This window comes from Nerophis lumbriciformis, linkage group LG38 (genome assembly GCF_033978685.3).
Source record: "Nerophis lumbriciformis linkage group LG38, RoL_Nlum_v2.1, whole genome shotgun sequence".
Classification (NCBI taxonomy): Eukaryota; Metazoa; Chordata; class Actinopteri; order Syngnathiformes; family Syngnathidae; genus Nerophis; species Nerophis lumbriciformis.
Genome location: NC_084585.2, coordinates 6,797,753 through 6,815,749, shown reverse-complemented (window position 1 = coordinate 6,815,749; position 17,997 = coordinate 6,797,753). Strand labels below are relative to the sequence as shown.

The following is a 17,997-nucleotide window of genomic DNA, read 5'->3' as shown; positions in this document are numbered from 1 at the left end:
TTTCTGATGCGGTTGCGGATGAAATAATTGCCTATCCGCGCATCTCTACTAAGGGTGTTTCAGTGTTATAACTTCACCTTTATCTTTACTTTTTAAGCCAAAATGCGTCTGTTCTCCCTTTTCTGTCTACACACTGTGTCTGCTTGTAAGTACTCTGTGTGTGTGTGTGTGCCGCCGAACATGCCCCTCTGCTCGTAAACCATCAAGTATAGTAGTGAAGTGAAGTGAATTATATTTATATAGCGCTTTTCTCTAGTGACTCAAAGCGCTTTACATAGTGAAAGCCAATATCTAAGTTACATTTAAAGCAGTGTGGGTGGCACTGGGAGCAGGTGGGTAAAGTGTATTGCCCAAGGGCACAACGGCAGTGACTAGGATGGCGGAAGCGGGGATCGAACCTGGGAATGATTCATTAGTATCGGGGTACTATACTAATACTGGTATACCGTACAACCCTAGTGGGAGGTGACAGTCATAAATTGGTTTTAGCTTCATTCGGACTTTCTGACATTGGTCCTGGACGGGATTATCAATGTCTTCAATGCCATTACGGAAAGTTCTGTAAACGTCCTTTGAACTTTATTCTGAAATGACGCACGGAAGCGACACAACCTTATTTCAGGTGTTGCTGCGGTCGTCTTTGCACTTTCTGTCACGTCTCCCTATTATCCCCGAGTAGACATCCGTCAAGAGTCTTCAGCTACTTCCCCAGTGAGAAAGCTTGTTAACTTACTTTTATTCCTGTTCAGGAGGTTGCACACGTCCCCCAGAATATAACTACGGTGCGTTTAATGACCAAATACAATGGGGACATTTCATGTTTGACCAAACATAATGTAACTGAAACAAAATGTTGGGAAAATTGTGAGATTTCTAACACTGTATACTGTCATTTTATGGATAAAATAGTTGCCCTTATTTCCAAAATGTATATGATTTACATAAAATTCAATATACCGTATTTTTCGGACTATAAGTCACAGTTTTTTTCATAGTTTGGCCGGGCTCCAGTGCGACTTATACAGGTAAAAGCCAGTAAATTAGAATATTTTGAAAAACTTGATTTATTTCAGTAATTGCATTCAAAAGGTGTAACTTGTACATTATATTTATTCATTGCACACAGACTGATGCATTCAAATGTTTATTTCATTTAATTTTGATGATTTGAAGTGGCAACAAATGAAAATCCCAAATTCCGTGTGTCACAAAATTAGAATATTACTTAAGGCTAATACAAAAAAGGGATTTTTAGAAATGTTGGCCAACTGAAAAGTATGAAAATGAAAAATATGAGCATGTACAATACTCAATACTTGGTTGGAGCTCCTTTTGCCTCAATTACTGCGTTAATGCGGCGTGGCATGGAGTCGATGAGTTTCTGGCACTGCTCAGGTGTTATGAGAGCCCAGGTTGCTCTGATAGTGGCCTTCAACTCTTCTGCGTTTTTGGGTCTGGCATTCTGCATCTTCCTTTTCACAATACCCCACAGATTTTCTATGGGGCTAAGGTCAGGGGAGTTGGCGGGTCAATTTAGAACAGAAATACCATGGTCCGTAAACCAGGCACGGGTAGATTTTGCGCTGTGTGCAGGCGCCAAGTCCTGTTGGAACTTGAAATCTCCATCTCCATAGAGCAGGTCAGCAGCAGGAAGCATGAAGTGCTCTAAAACTTGCTGGTAGACGGCTGTGTTGACCCTGGATCTCAGGAAACAGAGTGGACCGACACCAGCAGATGACATGGCACCCCAAACCATCACCCAACCATGCAAATTTTGCATTTCCTTTGGAAATCGAGGTCCCAGAGTCTGGAGGAAGACAGGAGAGGCACAGGATCCACGTTGCCTGAAGTCTAGTGTAAAGTTTCCACCATCAGTGATGGTTTGGGGTGCCATGTCATCTGCTGGTGTCGGTCCACTCTGTTTCCTGAGATCCAGGGTCAACGCAGCCGTCTACCAGCAAGTTTTAGAGCACTTCATGCTTCCTGCTGCTGACCTGCTCTATGGAGATGGAGATTTCAAGTTCCAACAGGACTTGGCGCCTGCACACAGCGCAAAATCTACCCGTGCCTGGTTTACGGACCATGGTATTTCTGTTCTAAATTGGCCCGCCAACTCCCCTGACCTTAGCCCCATAGAAAATCTGTGGGGTATTGTGAAAAGGAAGATGCAGAATGCCAGACCCAAAAACGCAGAAGAGTTGAAGGCCACTATCAGAGCAACCTGGGCTCTCATAACACCTGAGCAGTGCCAGAAACTCATCGACTCCATGCCACGCCGCATTAACGCAGTAATTGAGGCAAAAGGAGCTCCAACCAAGTATTGAGTATTGTACATGCTCATATTTTTCATTTTCATACTTTTCAGTTGGCCAACATTTCTAAAAATCCCTTTTTTGTATTAGCCTTAAGTAATATTCTAATTTTGTGACACACGGAATTTTGGATTTTCATTTGTTGCCACTTCAAATCATCAAAATTAAATGAAATAAACATTTGAATGCATCAGTCTGTGTGCAATGAATAAATATAATGTACAAGTTACACCTTTTGAATGCAATTACTGAAATAAATCAAGTTTTTCAAAATATTCTAATTTACTGGCTTTTACCTGTATATGTTTGTTTCCTTCTTTATTTTGCATTTTAGGCAGGTGCGACTTATACTCCGGTGCGATTTATACTCCGAAAAATACGGAACTTTGTTTTAGCGATCAAGAATATTTCTGTCGTTTTTATATCCTTCTTTGTGGGGACATTGTTGATTGTCATGTCATGTTCGGATCCACATTGTGGACGCCGTCTTTGCTCCACAGTAAGTCTTTGCTGTCGTCCAGCATTCTGTTTTTGTTTACTTTGCACCCAGTTCAGTTTTAGTTTCGTTCTGCATAGCCTTCCCTAAGCTTCAATGCCTTTTCTTAGGGGCACTCACCTTTTGTTTATTTTTGGTTACTCTGCCGAGCTCTAGACAGCACAGACACTCAACAACAACACATCATTTGCAGACTATAATTACCGTATTTTCTGCACGATAAGGCGCCCTGGGTTATAAGCCGCGCCTTCAATGAACGGCATATTTCAAAACTTTGTCCACCTATAAGCCGCCCCGTGTTGTAAGCCGCATCTAACTGCGCTAAAGGGAATGTCAAAAAAACAGTCAGATAGGTCAGTCAAACTTTAATAATATATTAAAAACCAGCGTTCTAACAACTCTGTTCACTCCCAAAATGTACGCAAATGTGCAATCACAAACATACGTATATCAACATGGACAGAGCTGCGTGAAAAAAGCCACCCGGCCTCTTCGCGTAAACTTAAACTTACCTTAACCACTCGCTCATCTTTTCTTCATCCATCCCTTCGAGTTAGCTTTTATGATGACGCCGGCTGGAAAGGTCTCTTTTGGCAAGGTCTTCCTTTTGAATATCACCATGGGTGGAAGTTTCTGGCCATTAGCATGGCAAGCTAGAACCACAGTGAAGGATGACTTCTCATTCCCTGTGGTGCGAATATTCACCGTACGTGCTCCCGTTGTATCCACAGTGCGGTTCACAGGAATATCAGTTGCTGTGAAATAGTAATCCGTGTGCGGATGGAGAGATTGCGTCTTTTCATGAACCGGATCCCGGTCGCTTAGTAGGAGCCATTTTGTGGTCTTTACAGATGTAAACACACAAAGGAAATGAAACGTACAGTGATATCCGCGCACTTTTTCTTCTTCTACGCGGGCGGGTGGTTGCTTACAGTAGAAGAAGAAGCGCTTCCTGTTCTATGGGGGCGGGTGCTTACCTTGGCGGTTGCTTGCGTAGAAGAAGAAGCGCTTCCTGTTCTACCGGGAAAAAAGATGGCGGCTGTTTACCGAAGTTGCGAGACCGAAACTTTATGAAAATGAATCTTAATATTTATCCATATATAAAGCGCACCGGGTTATAAGGCGCACTGTCAGCTTTTGAGAAAATTTGTGGTTTTTAGGTGTGCCTTATAGTGCGGAAAATACGGTACTGGTTTGCAAAAAATATTTTTTAACCCAAATAGGTGAAATTAGATAATCTCCCACGGCACACCAGACGGTATCTCACGGCACACTAGTGTGCCACGGCACAGAGGTTGAAAAACACTTTTCAAATGATGCTACAAATTAGCAGTAGTGCTACTTTTGCCGCATACTTGACATATTACGGTTGTCTGTTCAACATCTTCCCGCTTGAAGCCAAACCACTGCCAGACGATGGACCCCAGTGCTGTTTTTCTTGGGAATTAATTCTTCCTCCTTCATTTGTTACCAGATTTGCACCTTCTTTCTCTCGTATTACCACTCGCACCACAGCTAACGTTATGGGTAACATAATTTTTTTTATTATGCATTTTCGGCAGGTGCGACTTATACTCCGGTGCGACTTATACTCCGAAAAATACGGTACTCAATTGCTCTGTTTATTGCTGTTCTGAGTGTTGCTAAGTCGGGTTTGGTTTTGGAATTGGATTGCATTATTATGGTATTGTTGTGTATTGTTTTGTTGGTTTGATTAATAAAAAAATAAAAAAATAAATAATAATAATAATTAAATATATCGTATTTTCCAGAGTCTAAGTTGCACCGGCCGAAAATGCATAATAAAGAAGGAAAAAACATATATAAGTCGCACTGGAGTATAAGTCGCATTTTTGGGAGAAATGTAATTGATAAAAGCCAACAGCAAGAACAGACATTTGAAAGGCAATTTAAAATAAATCAAGAATAGTGAACAACAGGCTGAATAAGTGTACGTTATATGAGGCATAAATAACCAACTGGTATGTTAACGTAACATATTATGGTAAGAGTCATTCAAATAACTATAACATATAGAACATGCTATACGTTTACCAAACAATCTGTCACTCCTAATTAGGGATGTCCCGATCCGATATTTGGATCGGATCGGCTGCCGATATTTGCCAAAAATTGCGTATCGGCAAGTCATGGGAAAATGCCGATCCAGCTCCAGTTTTAAAAAAAAACTCCGGTCCGTGGTTTCCAACGCACCTATCTAAATAATACATTCCACTTTTCTGCTGCTCCCTAATTTCCGTTCCGCATTTTCCAGCACACCTTCAACACATCCACAGGTCTGTGGATTCTCACGCAGTTGCTTTTAGCTGCTGGCATTACACGACAGGCTCTTCTCACTCTTTCCTGTGTCTCCCTCTCACAGACAGCGAGCGCACCTTCTTACACACGTCACATACTGTCACGTCATACGTCACATACGTATACGTCCTCCCCGAGCAGAGAGGTAGCATGGCTAACGTTAGCTGTGATGCTAGCGCAGCCGTGCTAGCAACGCTCCCTCTAAGGTGCGCGCCTGTGCAATTGCGCACGGCAAATCTGTGCCACGCACAAAATCAAATAAAAAAATAAGCACATAACAATTTTCGACACACGGACACGACAGAGAAAACAGTTTTCGTCATCATTGTTCAAATATTGTAACGTCTGTCAAGACGCTTATCTCCATTCGGTGCCACACGTCCACACCATCAAAATGCCGAGGCAAACATTTCCACATCAACACCGTATGAAAAAATTAGTGATTTTTTTAGTTGTGATTTCCTTCTCTGCATGAAAGTTTAAAAGTAGCATATATTAATGCAGTATGAAGAAGAATGTTTTAATGTGGACACATAGAATCATCATACTGCTGTGATTATATGCATCAAGTGTTCATTCGAGGCTAAGGCAAAATATCCACATATATATGGTGTATCGTGACATGGCCTTAAAATATAGCAATATTAAAAAAAGGCCATATCGCCCAGCCCTAGTTCAATGATGCCATTTCTGTTTGTCATGTATAATTTTGTCTATTTTGTGTTTATCCTTGAATAAACAGGTCAGTTTCTTGTTACCAACCATTGTGTATTATTCAAACTCCCCTAATTCAGCTGGCTAGTTGTTATCAAGAGTACTAAAACCCTTTTCAACATGATTCTGACAACTAAGTAGGCTAAATAACTTTAAACTTCAATACATGCTCGGATAGGCCAGTATCGGTCAGTATGGGTATCGGATCGGAAGTGCAAAAACAATATTGGTATCGGATCGGAAGTGCAAAAACCTGGATCGGGACATCCCTACTCTGTTTATTGCTATTCTGAGTGTTGCTGGGTCGGGTTTGGTTTTGGAATTGGATTGCATTGTTATGGTATTGTTGTGTATTGTTTTGTTGGATTGATTAATTAAAAAAAAACAAAAACAAAAAAAAAATCAATATACCGTATTTTTCCGAGTATAAGTTGCTCCGGAGTATAAGTCACACCGGCCGAAAATGCATAATAAAGAAGGAAAACAACATATATAAGTCGCACTGGAGTATAAGTCGCATTTTTTGGGGAAATGTATTTGATAAAAGCCAACAGCAAGAATAGACATTTGAAAGGCAATTTAAAATAAATCAAGAATAGTGAACAACAGGCTGAATAAGTGTACGTTATATGAGGCATAAATAAGCAACTGGTATGTTAACGTAACATATTATGGTAAGAGTCATTCAAATAACTATAACATATAGAACATGCTATACGTTTACCAAACAATCTGTCACTCCTAATCGCTAAATCCCATGAAATCTTTTTCCTCGGTGTCGCTGCTAAATAATATTATTTGATATTTTACGCTAATGTGTTAATAATTTCACACATAAGTCGCTCCTGAGTATAAGTCCCAACTCCGGCCAAACTATGAAAAAAACTGCGACTTATTTAGTTATTTTTAAACCACTTTCGGGAAAAACAATATACTTTTTTTGTGAAGAAATAAAAAAACTACCTTGAAATCAGGGATTTTAAGTTGCAACAATCACAAAAGAAGTCCGTGGAATCCTGGAGGATGCGGACCCCTTACGCATACTTGCCAACCTTGAGACATCCGATTTTGGGAGGTGGGGGTGGGGGGCGTGGTTAAGAGGGGAGGAGTATATTTACAGCTAGAATTCACCAACTCAAGTATTTCATATATATATATATATATGTATGTATATATGTGTATGTATATATATATATTTATATATATATATGTATATATATGTGTATGGAATACTTGACTTTCAGTGAATTCTAGCTATGTATACAGTATATTTATTTATTTTATTATATATTTAAATAAAATAAATACTTGAATTTCAGTGTTCATTTATTTACACATATACACACACATAACACTCATCTACTCATTGTTGTACTTGAAAGTACAATGCAATACAATTCCGGGGCAATGGCACCTATCAAATACACAGCAATGAAAACACAGTTGTTCTACTAACTGTACTGTGTGTTATGAGAGTAGAGTATGTGTGTGTGTGGCCCTTTAATAGGTGACAGCATGTGAGGTGAGTGACGTCAGTGAGTGTGTGGGCGAGAGAAGAGAGGGAGCGGTAGCGTGAGTGCGGGGAGGGACTAGTTGGTTTTGTGTTGGATTGGCTGTGTGCAAGCAATCAATAAAGCAAGATTTGCAACTAATCGCTGGACTCATCATTCACCCTAAAGTCGTCCGCTGTGGAGACCTACTGCCGGGTAAGGTGAAGGGTGTTGCCCCGAGCATACATCGGCCCTGGAGAAGTGTCTCCCCTGCGCTCTTCGACTACGGTCTCGTTCTTCTGGAGCTGGAGGGGGTGTGGCCTCCAGCTCCCGCTGAATTCCGGGAGATTTTCGGGAGAAAATTTCTTCCGGGAGGTTTTCGGGAGAGGCGCTGAATTTCGGGAGTCTCCCGGAAAATCCGGGAGGGTTGGCAAGTATGCCCTTACGTGGCCTTGGTTTAAACCGTTTGCTTGCCTAACTGAATTACTATTGCGACATCCAGTGGACACATTTAGAACAGCAATTTCTTTCATTACATTTTTTTAGCTCATTTTAATACTTTTTTTACTCATCTTGCGATTTGGATTTAATCTGAGTCTTGATCTATAACAAATCCTCTTTTTTTATTTCTTCTGATCCAAGGACTTTGTGCTAAGCTAACCTAGCATGTCGGACTCATTTCCTCCTGTCGTTGGCAACATTGATGAATCTCCAATTTGCTCTTGTGTGGTATTAAGAGGCTTGCTATGTCCTGAGCTGCTCATCCCTCATTGTAAATGGACAGCTTCTCTCAGCACAATGCTAAATTGGTCAATTAAAGCGGCAGTGGGATTGAATTAAGCCCCAGCTTCTGATCTTGCTCAAAAGGAGGGGGTCTGGGCTGGAAACGATTGCTTAAAGTGCGCACCTCACAAACGAGCGGGCCCTAATAGATCCAAATGAATCCACGTCGAGGTTTGATGGATTTGTATACAGCCTTCATTTCCTAGCTGGGGAGTTACAGCCCTCATTTTAAGTGGAAAGGGTTAAATTGTCTCCTGATTGCTGCTCCAAGCCAGTTTGATGTGATCCAATACAAATCAGCATGCAGGTTAAACATTTGTCATTTTATTGCTTTTAGTCTAGGTTCATGTACCTTTTCTATTAAATGCTGTGTTTTATTACATTTGCAATAAGTGTCCAAACCTTTTGACTTGGGGGCTGCATTGGGCTTAAATAATTTGGTATAGTATAGTAACTATATATATATATATATATATATATATATATATATATATATATATATATATATATATATATATATATATATATATATATATATATACATATATATATATATAATTTTAATTTACTTATTGAGTTTGGGCATTTTCGTGTTGGTTGCATTTTTTTGCAACCAACAAAAAATATGTATGTATATATATATATATATATATATATATATATATATATATATATATATATATATATATATATATATATATATATATATAATTTTAATTTACTTATTGAGTTTGGGCATTTTCGTGTTGGTTGCATTTTTTTGCAACCAACAAAAAATATGTATGTATATATATATATATATATATATATATATATATATATATATATATATATATATATATATATATGTGCAATTTTTATATACTTATTGAGTTTGGCCATTTTCGTGTTGGTTGCATTTTTTTGCAACCAACAAAAAATATGTATGTATATATATATATATATATATATATATATGTATATATATATATATATATATATATATATATACATATATATATATACATACATATATATACATATATATATATATACATATATATATATATACATACATATATATACATACATATATATATATACACATATATATATATATATATATATATATATATATATATATATATATATATATATATATATATATATATATATATGTGTATATATATGTATATGTATGTATATATATGTATGTATATATATATATGTATATATATATATGTATATATATATATATATATATATATATATGTGTATATATATATATATATATATGTATGTATATATATGTATGTATATATATATATATATATGTATATATATATATATATGTATATATATATATATGCATATATATATGTATATATATATATATATATATATATATATATATATATGTGCAATTTTGATTTACTTATTGAGTTTGGGCATTTTCGTGTTGGTTGCTTTTTTTGTTGTTGGTGTTTTTGGTTGCATTTTTTTTTTTTTGCACCATGACTAGGGGAGGTTGTTTGATTAATATAAATAAATGCTGTATGCAGTTCTATGCGCAATTCCTAGTCATTGACCTGATTTACTCACTGTCAGGTTCACACACTGATGACATCTATTAAACAGACAAGAAGCAAGGAATCATGCAGAGACAGAGTTCAATTTGGCTCAATGAGGAGAGACGTTTTGGTTACAGATTCAACCCACGCTCTAAGGTCCAGTCCCACGTGCTCCTCTATTTATTTGGGAGGTCCCTGGTTACATCACTGAGGCTGCTTCTGAAGGAAGGGGGGGTCATTTCAGCAGCCCCAGTTAGACACAATATATGATTATTCAGAAATGCAAATGTGTTGTCACTCGTGATATCTCTGTTTTGTCTGCGTCACGGTACTCGATGTTCTGGACACAAACACTGATAAGAGACGACTGCAATCTTGGATTGCAAGTTGTCCCTTTGCACAGATAGAAAAGTACAACTTCAGCACAATTGATAAAGACTATAACAACGGCCTTTCAGATCAGATCAGATCAGATAGGTCTTTATTGTCATTGCACAAGTACAACGGAACTTTGTTTCCAGCACAAACCCGTTCAAGATTAGACAAACAGGAACGCCCCGTAAAAGATGGGAAAAAGGTAAAAGGCTGGGGAAAAAGATGAGTAAAAAAATACAATCTAGACTGGGAAAAAAACCTTCATGTCATGCACACATAAACACGTTACATTTAATCACGACAAATTCGCAGGGAGTGAGGTCAAAAGCGTCCATCATTGAGGTGTCCTCGGGGGTGTTTTTCAGAACAGCCTGGTCCTGTTTTCACAGCGTCAAGGCCATTCGAGGGAGTCAAATCGTAGATTAGGATGTTTGTTTTCCGCGAGCAGACAAAACAATGACTTGTCTGTTCTATTCGTCCATGCTGGGTGCTCTCAAATTGAGGACAGCGCAAAGAAAGAGGCTTCAAAAAAGTTCAGACAAGACAAAAACAAAGAGAGCAAGCTGGGAGAAGAGGGAGCGGAAAAGTTGGGGCCCTGGAAGGCGACCGCTGCTATGAAGCGCTGTCATCCGACCATCACGCCCGAGGGGAAACAAGCGGTGGTGAAGGCGTGGGGTGGGGGAGGGGGGTCATGCGACCGCCCTCACCAGAGGCAAGACAGAAAAAAATAAAAAGCATAAGAGTTGTGTGATAACTTACACATAATTATTGTAACACTCACGTTCCCCAACAAGTGGTGGCTAATTAGCGGCAATCATGTAGTTCAGGGGTGCTCACACTTCTTCTGCAGGCGAGCTACTTTCCAATTGATCAAGTCGTGGGGATCTACCTCATTTATATATATCATTTATATTTACTTATTTATGAAATATATGTTTTTGTTAACAAGTTAAAGGTGTTTAATGATAATACAAGCATGTTTAACACAAATAGTTAATATTGTTAATAAATTAAAGGTGTTTAATCATAATACAAGAATGTTTAATACATATAGTTAATATTGTTAACAAGTTAAAGGTGTTTAAAGATAATGCAAGCATGTTTAACACATATAGTTAATATTGTTAACAAGTTAAAGGTGGTTAGAAATAATACAAGCATGTTTAACACAAATAGTTAATATTGTTAACAACTTAAAGGTGGTTAAAGATAAAACAAGCATGTTTAACACATATAGTTAATATTGTTAACAAGTTAAAGGTGGTTAAAGATAATACAAGCATGTTTAACACATATAGATTCCTTTCTTTCATGAAGACAATAATATAAGTTGGTGTATTACCTGATTCTGATCACTTGCATTGATTGGAATCAGACAGTAGTGCTGATAACGTCCGCATTTTCGAATGGAGGAGAAAAAAAGTCCTCCTTCCTGTCCAATACCACATGAAAGTGGTTGGTTTTTGGCATCTTATTTGTCCAGCTTCCGTACTCCTTTGTATACACTTTACAAGAAATACATTGTCGGCAAACTCCGTAGCTTTCTAGCTTGTGCACGCCAGCTTTCTGAGACTCTTATTTTGTTAGCGCAGGCAGGATGAAGCAGAGCTTTTATTGTGCAACTGTGCAGTCGGTCTTTGGAGTTTTGACGACAGGTACGGCGCCAGAGTCTGTTGAAATAAAGCGTTTCTCGCCTTCCAGTCGGTAATTTTAATGAGCTGGCAGCAGCCAGCGTCATCTCAGAAGACCCTCGGGTGCCGTGAATGTCAATCAAGTGACGAAAGTGACGTCATAGTGAAGATTTATGATCGCTCATTTTTAGGACTATTTTTTTAATGCCTGGCTGGTGATCGACTGACACACCCTCCGAGATCGACCGGTAGATCGCGATCGACGTAATGAGCACCCTTGATGTAGTTAGATATTTAACAAACTTGAAAACCAGATTCTGTATGAAGTCTCGCTGGCCAAACGGAAGACGCTGACGGGCCGCCATGAATTCCTTGAATGCAAAAACAAATCAAACTGAAACAAAAGGCTTAACAGCGCTGGGCAATAAAAGGAAAGCGTTACATTTGTAGACTCCTCGCGGTTACACCGGATCGTGGCTTTGCATGGCAATGAGATTCTATGTGGCGTAATGCGTCTCGGGGGCAGAGAGAGGCCAATAACCTGAAGCCGTGTTGATGAACAGCACACTTGGAGCTGTCACGGTGTCCCCTCACATGTGAACACACACTTCCAGCTGCCAGGCAGTATTTCCTCCCTCTCCCACACCCGCAGGCTACATCGTTACCCCCTCATACCTGCCGTCTCCACCTCCATCAGGGAAATCCACCTGCTTTTGATCTTTCCCCCCCACCCTCTCCTTTCTCCCATGGTGTTCTTTCAGCCCGTCCATCTGCACCTCGCCTCTGCCTGGGAGAGAAGGTGCATTAAAAGTGAGGGGAGCACTATAGCCCCACGGATGAAAGGGGAGCTCTAGACAAAAGAATAGGAGCGGAGCTTTTAAAAAAAGGGCCAAAATGGAAGGCATGAAGCCATGGAAGCACCAGCAGGAAGGCTCGGATGGATGCAGAGGATTAGACAAGCCAGTGGATATATATTATATATATATACATATATACATACATACATATATATATATATATATATATATATATATATATATATATGTATGTGTGGGGGAAAAAATCACAAGACTATTTCATCTCTACAGGCCTGTTCCATGAGGGGGGGTACCCTCAATCATCAGGAGATTTTAATGGGAGCATTCACATACCATGGTTTGTATAGGGCACAGAGTGGGTGGGTACAGGCTGGCGTAGGGGCGTGGTGATTGGCTCATGTGTTACCTAGGAGGTGTTTCCGTCTGTGGCGGCATGCTGTTACAATTTCGCTGCGCTTGTTGAGGGATGACAGGTCTGGACGGTAAATAATAAACAGTTTCTCTTTCAAGCATAGGTTGCATCTTTTATTACCACTATTGTAAGGTGTGCTGGATGCAAGAATTTGCCATGTTATTGAATATTCAACATTATTGTCTTTGAGGTCCCAAATGTGTTTGCTGAGTTCTGTGGTATTCCGCAGGTTTTGGTTCCTGAAAGAAGCCTTGTGATTGTTCCATCTGGTTTTGAATTCTCCCTCGGTTAATCCTACATATGTGTCGGATGTGTTAATGTCCTTGCGTATTACCTTAGATTGGTAGACAACTGATGTTTGTAAGCACCCCCCGTTGAGAGGGCAATCAGGTTTCTTTCGACAGTTACAGCCTTTGTTGGTTTTGGAGTCGCTCTGTCCGGGGGCCGACGGCTCATTTGCAATTGTTTTGTTGTGGTTTGAGATGATTTGTCGTATATTGTTCATACAGCTGTAGCTCAATTTAATGTTGTTCTTGTTGAATACTTTTCTTAGGGTGTTGTCTTTGGGAAAGTGTTTGTCAATCAGATTGAGGAATTTGTGTCCAATGTTAGTTGAGACGTTTTTGCTGTATGGGGGGTTGTCCCAGATGATGTCGTTTCGTTTTCTGTTCTTTTTTGGCTGGTTTCCTGGCATGGGTTCATAGGTGAGGGTGAAATTGTATCCGCTTTCATCAAGGGCTTTTTGGTACGGGGGGGTTGCTTGGTCAAATTCAGCTTTGCTAGATGACAGCATCGATAGCCTTTTATTAATTCCGGTAGGTATTCTTTTCGTGGTGGTGGGTGGGTGGTTGCTGTCATGGTGCACGTATTGGAGTGTTGTGTTGGGTTTCGTGAATGGTTGGTAGCTGTTATTTCTCAGGTTGAAAGTGACGTCAAGGAAGTTGACGGTTTGCTTGTTGGCTTCAATCGTGATCCGTAGGCCGTTCTCTTTGAAAATTTGGCATATGCGCTTCTTGGTATTCTCGCTGCTCCTTGGCGAGGCGCGACACACTGCCAGTCCGTCATCACGGTAAATACCAAGGTTCAGATTGAGGCTAGCGAGCTGGGAGAGGAGGAAACTCCCAACGAGTATATATATATATATATATATATATATATATATATATATATATATATATATATATATATATATATAAAATCAAATCAAATCAACTTTATTTATAAAGCACATTTAAAATTTACCACAGGGGTAACCAAAGTGCTGTATATATATATATATATATATATATATATATATATATATATATATATATGGTAACACTTTAGTATGGGGAACATATTCTAAGTAACAGAAACTTAATTTAGAGTTATTGGGTTAGGGTTAGCTAGGATTAGAAGGTTAGGGTTAAGGTTAGGGTTAGGTATAAAAAAATGGTTAGGGTTAGGGTTGGCATTAGAGGTTTAGGGTTAGTCATGGTGAATATGTTCCCCATGTATAATAAGGTCATGCAGAATAAGGCATTAATAAGTACTTAATGACTAATTAAGAGCCAATATGTTACTAATTTGCATGTTAATATGCAACTAATTAATGGTGAATATGTTCCCCATACTAAAGTGTTACCATATATTTATATATATAAATATATATATATATATATCACGTAAGGGTGAAGTGTCTTGCTCAAGGACACAACGAACGTAACAAGGTTGGTAGAAGGTGGGGATCGAACCAGGAACCCTCAGGTTGCTGGCACGGCCACTCCCCCAATTACGCCACGCCATCCCCAATTGCAGGGAGCATAATCTTGATTTTCAGAATTTCCTTTCGGGGCTCACATGGCAGCACTTTGTGCCGATCACAATATTTGTCAGTTTTCCCCTTTTTTTCCACCCCTCAGAGGATTGCTCACATGTCTGAACGTCCAACCTTCTTCTGTCTTCCAGCTGCCTCTCCTGCGTCAACGGCTCCTTCCCGTGCTACTGGTGCAAGTACCGCCACATGTGCACCCAGAACGCCAACGACTGCTCCTTCCAAGAGGGCCGCGTCAACGTCTCGGAGGTGAGTTTCGCTCGGGCGATGGTCTCGCCGTACGGGTGTGTGGAAGTCATTTGTTTGGCGTCACATTTCCTCTTGATGTGGCAACACGTCGTGTCTTATCCCGCAGGGATCACCTCATGATCTTTTCCCGCTTCTATAATACAATACATGGATTTATTAGCACACGTTGTTTTCCGATGCACGCAGCGATACCTCCTTCCTTTTAGCCTGGGGTGTGTGTACATGCTGCAGGATATCAGTGTGCACTGATACTTTGGTGGCTGCAATAAACAGGCTGGGGGATGAATGAATGAATGAATGAATGAATGAACGTCCATGCAAATACTGCTGGGTTTTTCTCCATAACCAAATGCTTCATTAGCATAAGAGCTAATAAGAGTGGTGCTGAATGCTCGCTTGGGCGGGCGACATGGCGAGCATAACAATTGTGCAACAACTGCTCTAATGTATGCAGAGATATTAACAATGTACATAAAGACTTGTTTTTTTTTCCCCCAGGAAATAATGCATCCCAAATCACACACTTTAAAAACATGACCGTACAAACAATGGAAATTAATTGTAAAATAACAGTAAAATAGCAACAGTAAAACAGCATACATTTACAAATAATGAATGCAGTTCATTCCTGCAAACCAAGAATCTGTAGATAACCTAAATGATGATGGTTGTAATACATAGAAAGCACAACTTTACTGTGAAAATACTGAAACGTTGTACAATTAATTTGTAAATACTCTACTGCAGTGTTTTTCAACCACTGTGGGAGATGATGTCATTTCGAACTAATTGGGTTAAAAGTAGAGATGTCCGATAATGGCTTTTTTGACGATATTCCGATATTGTCCAACTCTTAATTACCGATTCCGATATCAACCGATATATACGGTCGTGGAATGAACACATTATTATGCTATTTGTTTTAACATGCCTCAAAACAGCAGCTTGGAACAACCCAACCAAAAAATGCAGCAGCTCAATTAAAAAACTGTACTTAAGCCACATTCTTTTTTTTTCTTTTCTTTTTTTTAGTACTGAACTCTTAACCCTCATTTGTAAACAATAACATGCTTATTATACAAACAGTATTTGTACACCTTTAACACAGATTTTTATACTGTCTTCAGAGATTCAGTTTTTTTGGTGGTACTCGAAACCTTTCTGGGTACCTGCGAAAGGGTGTTCAGCATGGTTAGAAAAATAATGACAGAGAATAGAACATGGACGGACAATTCAACCCTTAACTTAACAATGAGTAGATGAGTGTTATGTGTGTGTATATGTGTAAATAGATGAACACTGATATTCAAGTATTTATTTTAATTATATATATATATATATATATATATGTATGTGTGGGAAAAAATCACAAGACTATTTCATCTCTACAGGCCTGTTTCATGAGGGGTTCCCTCAATCATCAGGAGATGATTGAGGGAACCCCTCATGAAACAGGCCTGTAGAGATGAAATAGTCTTGTGATTTTTTCCCACACATACATATATTGCGCTCTACCACGGTATCGAGCACTATTTCTTTGGATAATCTTATTAAGACAAATATATATATATATATATATATATATATATATATATATATATATATATATATATATATATATATATATATATATAATAAAATAAAATAAATATATATATAGCTAGAATTCACTGAAAGTCAAGTATTTCTTATACATATATATATATGAAATACTTGACTTGGTGAATTCTAGCTGTAAATATACTCCTCCCCTCTTAGCCACGCCCCTTCCCACCACGCCCCACCCCCAACCCCCACCTCCCACCTCCCGAAATCGGAGGTCTCAAGGTTGGCAAGTATGAGTTAGTATGTTCCAATAGCAACAGAAGTGCACTTTTTGGAGAGCTGTATTATTTTCAGTTTTGTGCCCAAGGGACTGATTTTATTTAACACTATTTTATTATTTATACACCTATAGTGATCACAGAGACAGGTTGTTTTTCTGAAAAATCCCACTTAATATACTTTGGGTAACAACAGTCAATATTTTTTTATTTTTTTTTATTTTAGGGGGGGTAACAGTCAATATTTATTTATTTATTTTATTTTTTTCTTATAAAATAAAAGTGAGCTTTTGTTAAAGCAAATATTGTGTGTTTTTTTCCATATACAACAACCTATCTGGAAGAGAATCGATAAGGAATCGGTTCGATAAGAGGATTCGATAATGGGCTCGAACTCGATAATTTCTTATCAAACATCATCCCTAATAGTGGCTCTATTTTGTTCGGTGAATTCCTGGCAGCTGCTAGTATTTTACCGTAAGTTGTGCATATTTTTCTTCCCAGTGTATCTTTTCCATCGCCTTGTAAATATATCTGTCTCCCGGCTGACTGACAGCCATGCCTTGCAAGGTCTTATCTCTCTGATGGCGCTCACTGCTACGATGTCCCCTCATGTGTACTCTCCGACTCATCTCTGCACTGATTCAGGCCGGCCTGTTACACCGGCCTTTATTAATTGCTCAACCTTTTATCCAATTACCTCCGCCTTTATCTCCCCTCTCAACCCGGGGCGGCACAGAGTCGCCAGCACGAGCACGCTGAAGCCGAGCATCGGCCGTTATCTGAAGCAGCACACGGGCCGAGTCTTTCACGCCACACCGAGCCCACGTTAGAGGATTAGTGCGCCCGTCTGCAGGACGCGAGGAGAGCGCTGGCCAGCGCACTCTTATAGGCCAGAGGGGCGAAGGACGGCGGTGATGACGGGAGAAAACAAAAGTAAACAAAAACTGAGCTATACTGAGCACAGCAGGCTAGGAGGATTTCATATTTCACACTGAGGGTGGCCATACAAACAACTATAACACTGTTACAAATATGCGCCACACTGTGAACCCACACCAAACAAGAATGACATTTCGGGAGAACATCCGCACCGTAACACAACATAAACACAACAGAACAAATACCCAGAAACCCCTTGCAGCACTAACTCTTCCGGGACGCTACAATATACACCACCCACTAAAAAAAAATAATGCACTTTGTGACTTC

The 17,997-nt window shown here is 39.2% G+C and overlaps 1 protein-coding gene across 2 annotated transcripts in view; it reads left to right on the top strand.

Annotated features, from left to right (window-relative positions):
• LOC133578320 (plexin-A1-like) overlaps positions 1-17,997 on the top strand; it is a 578,589-nt gene that overhangs the window by 314,219 nt on the left and 246,373 nt on the right. For both annotated transcript variants that reach the window (XM_061932661.1, XM_061932660.1), the window contains exon 9: positions 14,848-14,962. In XM_061932661.1, the coding sequence (XP_061788645.1) occupies positions 14,848-14,962 (115 nt within the window). The remainder of the gene's footprint in view (positions 1-14,847; positions 14,963-17,997) is intronic.